Here is an 8,286-nt window from a genome sequence, read left to right as displayed (position 1 = left end):
AACAAACTTGCCAAGCTTTGCTCACTTAAGTCCATTCCAGAGTTACTTGTCGTGAGCTGCTCATTCACAGCTTCTGTGCCTCTATGACACTGTTTTAAGGTTATTTTTCCGGTGAGTTTCATTTCAGGTTGGTCTCTTTAAATGCATCTTAAGGCGTGAAGGGAGTATACTGTTGACCTCAAAACCCACTGCTGTTCCTCATCTGCATATAATCATTGTATAAATAGTGAATTGTTTGTTTACATCCTCAGAGAAAACAAATGGCTCCAATCAAACCAGCAGGCCATTTAGCACAGCTAGGAACCTTGCTAGGTTCTGGCATTCATCTTTGAGCTCCAAGACACTTTCCTATGATGAAAATTGGTCTTCAACATCCCTCAGTACCCATTAGGGCTCAAAATGAGGTTTTAGCAAGCACTGATAGGGTTTGTGGTTGGGGGGTGTGTTCTGTTTTTTAATCAGGTAATAAAAAATGGAGATGATTAATAGCTTGGAAAAGATTTTTGGTATGATCTGTCAACCTAAGTAATGTGCAGATACCTGGATGCCCATGCATAATTCAAGGTGCCTTTTAATGCTATTACTTCAGACTTTTGAATCTTTGGAATTTCATTCAGCATCAATGCCAGTAACTGATTCTTGTTCTGTATGTAAAATGAAGCAGTAGTGTTCATATCCACCCTTAGCCATAACCTTGTGCTGAGCATTTCTGGCCATTATTTCATCCCTAGTGAATCTATTGTATGTGGCATGTGTTTTTCTGAGTTTATAGTAAAATAAGCATGGTATTTTTTACTTAGTTTAGCTGGAGCTCCAAGAAAGGCAGAAGAAATGGCGTTCTGTTTTTGGCAGCAAGTCCATAGGCCTTGCAGTAACCAGTGCTGTAATAGATGTGCTCCAGATCATGTAAATGTTCAAATTAACTTTTGTGGATGCAATCAAATGACAATCATTTTTCCTAGCTTTCTTTTAAGTGGAGTGTAGTGATAAATTAATCCTGTTCTTGTTTTTGGCACAGGGTTCCAGATTTTGTGAGGGAGAAGCGTTTTGGGAACTGGCTTAAAGATGCCCGAGACTGGGCCATATCCAGGAACAGGTACTGGGGGACCCCCATCCCTCTGTGGGTCAGTGATGACTTGGAGGAGGTGAGTAAGAAAGTGAAAGGTTCCAGCTGATAGAAAAGCCTGTCTGGATATGTTGTTTGCTTATTTTGATGGACACTTTTATCTTTGTCTGGTGCAGTCTGAAGGTCTATTAATATGTGTTAATAGTATATCTGTATAATCTGTCTATGCATGTAGTGGGTGATAGATATATGCATGTGTATGGGTGCATTTGTGTGCTTGTACAGGCTTGAAAACTGCAAGCAATTTTTCTTGGGTTTTGTGTTAAAATTAATCTTGCCTTTCCTGGAAGAATTTGCAGCGATGGCAAATCTAAAGGAAATAATAAATGCAGTGAGAAAATGGCAAGGAGGAGATTTTTTTGGTCCTTTCAGTTCTGCTTTTGAAATTCTGGTGGTCGCTTACTTCAAGCCAAATGAGTTGCTGAAGGCGTAAAAGCAAGTCCACCACAGTAGAACAGGGGAGATATGTATTTGTAGTGCTACAAATGGGACTGTAACAGACTGTAAAAATACATGAATGTAGAGAATGATGAAAATGTAAAATGGGAATGCTGGAAATGAATTTTGTCAAGTCGGTAGCATAAAGCTAACTGCACAGGTGAAAGCTTTGCACAGGTTTGATGGCTGCTGTTCTCCAAGTGTCAAAGCACCACATTTTGAAAGTGTTTCTAAAGATAAAATAGGTGGGTTTGGGGCTTTTGTGTGGTGTTGTCCTTTTCTTTTTCTTTCTGTGTGAATTAGTTCCATTAGACATGTATGAGAAGCCTTCCTCGTGCTGGAAGTAGGGAGTGGCAATGTCAGGATGTCCATGGAAGGTAGATACTGATGCCAGCTTCCCAAGCCTTTATTTTTATAGCTCTTGATTTGAAAAAGTTTTACTCTTTGTGTTAGACCTGGAAGAGCTCTAGTAGGAAAAAGTATGCTAGAGAAGTATTTTATGATCTTAAATTTGTTACTGCTTAGATGTGCAACATAAGGCATTTTTTATTTCCTCTTCATTGGCAGTCCTGATGGTAGGCATGGAGATACTGGGGGAGGGAGGGAGATCCTCTGTGCAGTTGTGATTTGAGTACCTAAGAAAGCTGTGGATTTGGTTTCCATTTACACTGTGAGCATGTTTGCATATCACTGGCAAAGCATGTGCTTCTATCTCTCAGTTAAAGTTTAACTAAACAGTTAAAATTTACTTTGAAGACTAATTTATACATGAAAATGTTAAATAAATGTGAAAAAATCAAGTGCCTTGTTTGACATAACTTTTTTTAGATAATATAAAGGCTTTCAATTTTGTGCCAGAGTATTTCAAGACTTCGTTCTACAGCTGAAAAAAGTTATGTAAAGGTTTCATTACTTGCACTCCTTGCCTCTAATAGTAGTTCATTTTCTGTCCAGTCTCCCCATGTCTCTGTTCCTGTGTGTACCATTTTTTTGGGTTTTCTAGGTTTGATTTGTTTGTTTTTAATAACAATATGATATCTAACTTAGAAGATTGACCTTTCCTTTGAAATTAGCTGCAAATATTCCTCAGGGTTTGGTGTTACTGAATAAGGATGGAAATACCAACAAATCTATTCTTTTCATCCGTAGATGTTATACATTTCTGTTTGCTCTGGAGGATGAATGTTGTGCTTTAATAATTGACTGTGGCTTGTGGATCAGGCTGATTTTTCCAGTTAGGCTTCTTTAATATTCACTCTCTTCTTATGTGTGATATGTCTTGAATGCTAAATGCCACTGGAACTGATGTGGAACTCAAGGCCTAGGTGACATCTGCTCTCATCTAGAAATAATGTTCACTCAGAATTCCCTGACTTCACTTTTACTGCAGCCTAGTGCCATGTGAGATTGCAGAGCATCCTCTTCATGTCTTGCTCTCCAAAGAACACTTAGTTGCACATAATTGTGCTGTGCATATTAAATCTTGGAGAAGTAATAACAATTCCTTATTTAATATACAGTAAGGTGAATTAATTGGTATTAAACTGAATTTTATTACAAATCAATAACGGGTTTCCCACAGTTTTATTTTAGCTTTTATTTTAGTTTTCTCTCAGCATAATTATCAGGTAGAGACACATAATGGAAGTTGAATTCTGAAGTGTGTGTTTATTACCACATTTTTGCCGACAGTTTATCATTCTGAACTTTCAAATCTGAATTATTTACTCAGTGGAGGAACACTGCATTTGGATTAGAGAATAAAATTTTTTAGTATAACCCCCAAGCTGATAGAGCAGCCATGTGCTAATTTTATAGGGCTCACATACAAATTATAGTATCAAATATTCAGTGGTGTTATGGAAATTCTCTGAGTGTTTCATTGCTTGTCAGTCATGTAAACTGTTTATGTGCCACGAGTTTGGGTGCACTCAGCCCCGTGTAACAGAATGAGAGGACTTTGGCTCTGTTCTCCTGAAGGGAGAGGGAACTTCAGATCTGTTTCTGGTTTGAGGCTGCGTTAAGAAGCCACATCTGGCTGACCATAGCAGTCATTGCTTTTACTAATTGCTGCTCAGAAGATGCTTTCTAAAGATCCCAGAGTGTCTTGCTCACACACTGATACACAACATGGACTTCTTTCTTTCCATGACCACTCCTTACTCTGCAGTTCTAGGTACTTAACAGACCTGAAATGGCAAAACAATAAATATTAGGGACTGCAGAACTGTGCCACAGGACCAACAAGATCCTCAAAGGCTGCTGGGTGGCTTTGTTCTTCCTACTGACATGGATAATCCTGGGTGTTGGCCTCTGGTTTCACATTAGGTCTTGAAGATACTGAAACATGGTTGAACAACCGCCAGTCCCAGCCTGTTTATTTCAGTCTTTGCTGTCTCTGTTCACTGTTGATACAACTAGTTTTGTGTTGATGTGGCTGAACAGTGAAATGGAGGAGGAGCAAATGACTGGTAAGGAAGAGGGATCAGGCTACTGAAGCAGACCTTGCTCTTAAAGAAGTATATCCAAAACAATGGCTTTAATTTGAGAGCATGAGCCAGCTTGTTCCTTGCAGAAACAAGTGTGTGTGGCCTAACAGAGGATTGAATTTGATTAACATCTACTTGCTGTATTCTTCTCTTACCTTCAGGTGTCCAGTGAGCTGCCCTTGGGACAGCTCCATCCTTCTGCCTCAGAGAGAGACAGTCTTACTCTGTGTGCTGATAGCCACATTCCTCTGGGCGTTGTTGGATTTTTTCACGTGAACTTGAGGTTATTTCTTCTATGAGTAACTTTGGGGTGCAGTTCTGCATCAATATTCAGAATTTCACTTAAGTATTGAAATGCTTGTTCCAAAAGCAACAAATAATGGGCAGCTTTTCACCCAGAGCATAGTGTGTTCAAATATTAAGGTTAGCAAAGATCAAGTACTTGGTGTATTCAGGGGTATTTTTTACTTATGCTCCTATTAAAACCTCTTCTTCCACCAGCAGTGCTGAACTAAGCACCTGCTGCTGTTCACTTGAGCCTGTGTGATTGCTTGTGGGGCCACATGGTGAATGAAAAGCAGAAAAAAATAGTTTGTTGATAAAGGTGTATTTTCACCTGGGCTCAGTCCCCAGTGAGGTTGGCTGTGCACACTGCAGGCTGCTGTTCTTGGCTGTGGAATCACTGTCATGCCTCATCTCCTACAGGAAAAAAGGCAAATAGGAAAAAAAGACAAATAGACAAGGAATGAAAAAATTAGATTTCAAAAGTACTTTAATAATAGAAGATGGTGATTAGTAATGCAGATCAGCAGTTGAGTCAGACTAGGAAAATGATGTCTTAAAAACCAAATCAGCCTGATTTTGTCTTCTCTGTAATTCATGACAGTTTTTTGGAATTAAATACACCAAAACCTTTTTGTTAATCACAATTTGTGTGTATGCATGTGCATATATTTAAGACTAGCTATAGGAATTGAGCACTACTCTGATTTGTTGTATCCTAGGAGCAACTTAGAAAGTTGTCTTACGCCAGAAACGTCTGACCTGCTTAGAGCTTCATTAAGGTGGTGGATTTAACTCCTTCCCTGTCACACCTGTCAAACCCTGCTTTTTCCTGTGGCAGTTCTAAACTCTAAACTGGACTGATAGCATGTGGGACAGGAGCTTGAAAATCCAGACCTGTACTGCAGTTTGTGGTTCCTGAATCCTGCCAGATGAGAGAGGGCTCTGGAAGGGTTCAACTTGATTGAAACCTGAAGCAAAGAAAGATTTGCTTTTCTCCTTCTCTCCTGTGTGCCGTGTTTCAGAAACATTTGCTTCATCCACCTTTCAATGTTCATCAGCATGTCAGTGCAAGTCTGTTGTGGAAATGCTCTGTTCTTTTCTTAAAAGATGTTGATGCAACAAAACTGAGAAAAGTCTTTCTTAGCAACTCCTTTGTTAGCTGTGACATGTTTTCACTTTAAATAAGATGCCTTTAACATGTGCAGTTTAGGGTACCAGGGATGGAACACTGAGTCTGGTTTATGAGCAATTTAGCTGCTCACCTTAACTTCAGGAGAGGACCTGAAACTCAGAATCATTGATTTTTCAGAGATGATTGTTGTGGATTGTTTGGGATTTTGTTGTTTGTGTTTTTTTCAACCTTTTTGATATCTGCCAAGATGTTCCTGCTTCAGAGTCTCCAGTTGCTGTCATGTGAATTGTATTAAATCAGGGCAATGGTCTCTAACATCATTTGCTGCTGTGCTAGATTGAAGAGGAGGACCTTGTACAAAATTTTTGATCGCTTTCCAGCTCTACCAGGTGCTATACAAGATGCTGACTGACCTACAAGTCTCCTGTCTGATGTTAAAAAAAAATTGCTACTGTGTGAAAATAACTGACTAAATTTCCTGGGTGTCTCTTGCAGGTAGTTTGTGTTGGCTCAATGGCAGAATTGGAAGAGCTGTCTGGAGTGAAGGTCACTGATCTCCATCGAGAAAGGTCAGTCACAGACACTGTTGACTAGTTATTAGAAATAGTTGAGCAGACAAAAGAAAATACTGGTTTTCTTTGCCCAAACCCTGGGAAACAGATTTAGGGAAAATGGAAAAGTAGTAAGAGGACTTCTGATTAACAGGTATAAATTTTCCTTTCTTCTGTGTAGAGCACTATTAAGACAAAACCCCAACCATCTCTGACAGAGCTTGAAGCTCTAAAATTATCAAAGGAAATGCTGACATCTTGGAAGAATTATCAAAATTAAAACCAAATCTCCTGTCATAACTGATGTGCAAGCATAATGCTGACGACTTGTGCTAATTCTTGTTTTTGTTTAGAGTATGTCAATGTTTTTGTTGCACAGCATTGATCACCTGACTATTCCTTCACGCTGTGGCAAGGGCTGTCTGCGCCGCATCCCTGAGGTGTTTGACTGCTGGTTTGAGAGTGGCAGCATGCCTTATGCACAAGTGCACTACCCCTTTGAAAACAAAAAAGAACTTGAAGATGCTTTCCCTGCTGACTTCATTGCTGAAGGCATTGACCAAACCCGAGGATGGTAATTTTCTGCCACTTTCTTATGTGATGTTCTTCATCTATGTCTAACACTATAACATCTTTAGTATTGTATAGATAAGTGTATGATTCCATTTTTTCCAGTAAAATGCAAGGCTTGGTGCTAAAATGTTGCATAAGTGAAAGGTTAGGAAGGAATCTTATGACTCTCATGGAAAACTTGATTAGGTAATAGGGCAGATCTTTGGTCTGGTAAGAAGGAATCTCAGCAGCTGAATTTTCATAGAATGTGAATTATCTACTAGAAACAGAACTGCAGTTGAGTCAGTTGAAATAGAAGCTGATGTTTTGAGGATTTCTGGCCAATTTTTAGCCTAGTAATTTTTGCTCCTTGAGTACCTAAAATTGAGTTTTGGATTTATATGTATGCAGAAAAAACCTCAAATTAAATCGAACCTTATGTTGTTAAGAGCTTATGGTTTACAAACCCCCAGATTTTCTAGCTGTAAACTTCATCTGCTTATTTGATTCCTCTCTGGATAAATGCTTTTCAACCATTGATGACAATTTTTCTCTAATCTCAGATTTTGTGTGTGATGTTCTCATACATACTTGTATGCAATCATACAGGTTTAGTTTTAGCATTTTAAAGTGTATATTCTGTGTCTGAAAGTTGAGGTTGACTGTGAAAGCTGATGTATTAAGATGAATTTTGTGTTTTCTAAATTAGTCTGTTTGACTATGTACAACTAGAACTTTTCCATCCAGGATGTTACTAGAGTTAAATAAATTCCTCTGGAACATAGCTGACTCCTCCCTTTGCCCTCTCCCTACTCACCCAACAAACCAACAGCAGGAAGAGGTGGGAATTTCATAGAATCATAGAATCAGCTGGTTTGGAAAAGACCTCAAAGATCATCGAGTCCAACCCTACCGTGGTTACTAGTCCATGGCACTAAGTGCCACATCCAGTCTTGTCCTGAGAACCTCCAGGGATGGTGAATCCACCACCTCCCTGGGCAGCACATTCCAATGCCTGATCACTCTCTCAGTAAAAAATCTCTTCCTAATATCTAGCCTAAGCCTTCCCTGGCAGAGCTTGAGTCTATGCTCTCTTGTCCTGCTGCTGGTTGCCTGGGAGAAGAGACCAAGCCCCACCTGACTCCAACCTCCTTTCAGGGAGTTGTAGAGGGCGGTCTCCTCTCCCCTGAGCCTCCTCTTCTCCAGGCTGAACACCCCCAGCTCCCTCAGCCTCTCCTCATGGCACTTGTGCTCGAGTCACCAGCCTCATTACTCTTCTCTGGACATTTGTGTGTTAGTGAAGCTGAGAGCAAGGTTTGTCCCTGCTCTCAAAGGCAGGATGCTTGAAGCAGGAAGCACTTGAGGCATAGTTCTAGATACAGCAAAGTTTCAAGAATATAGCAAGAGTTGTCATCACTTTTCAACCCCTTACTTGTGATGCAAAGCATTATCTAGGTCCTTAGTATCTAACCAAATACTCTTGAGTAGCATGAAACCACCCAGCAGCTGAGGGACAAACATGTTGTGTTCAGTGCTTGCTGCTCTTCAGGCAGTGTTGGATCCAGGAAATACCATGAACCCTGATATCTTCATCTACTTTGTTTTCTTGACTGTTGCCTATAGCATGTGGATATAGCACTGCAAATCTGACAAATGCTAAGTTAGGAAATTGCATGTTAGATACTATAATATATTTAAATCTTACCTGTTTCA

General features: G+C 39.7%; 1 protein-coding gene across 1 annotated transcript in view; it reads left to right on the top strand.

The window, feature by feature from the left end:
- Positions 1 to 962: 962 nt before the first annotated feature.
- The window catches only part of IARS (isoleucyl-tRNA synthetase), a gene marked incomplete at its 5' end in the record, with an annotated part of 51,101 nt that continues 43,777 nt past the window's right edge, over positions 963 to 8,286 (top strand). Inside the window, 3 exon segments of the mRNA XM_009084196.1 lie at positions 963 to 1,145; positions 5,966 to 6,039; positions 6,401 to 6,595. Of these exon segments, the coding sequence (XP_009082444.1) occupies positions 963 to 1,145; positions 5,966 to 6,039; positions 6,401 to 6,595 (452 nt within the window).

Source organism: Acanthisitta chloris, unplaced genomic scaffold, assembly GCF_000695815.1.
Source record: "Acanthisitta chloris isolate BGI_N310 unplaced genomic scaffold, ASM69581v1 scaffold40441, whole genome shotgun sequence".
NCBI lineage: Eukaryota > Metazoa > Chordata > Aves > Passeriformes > Acanthisittidae > Acanthisitta > Acanthisitta chloris.
This window is presented reverse-complemented; position numbering and strand designations above follow the sequence as displayed.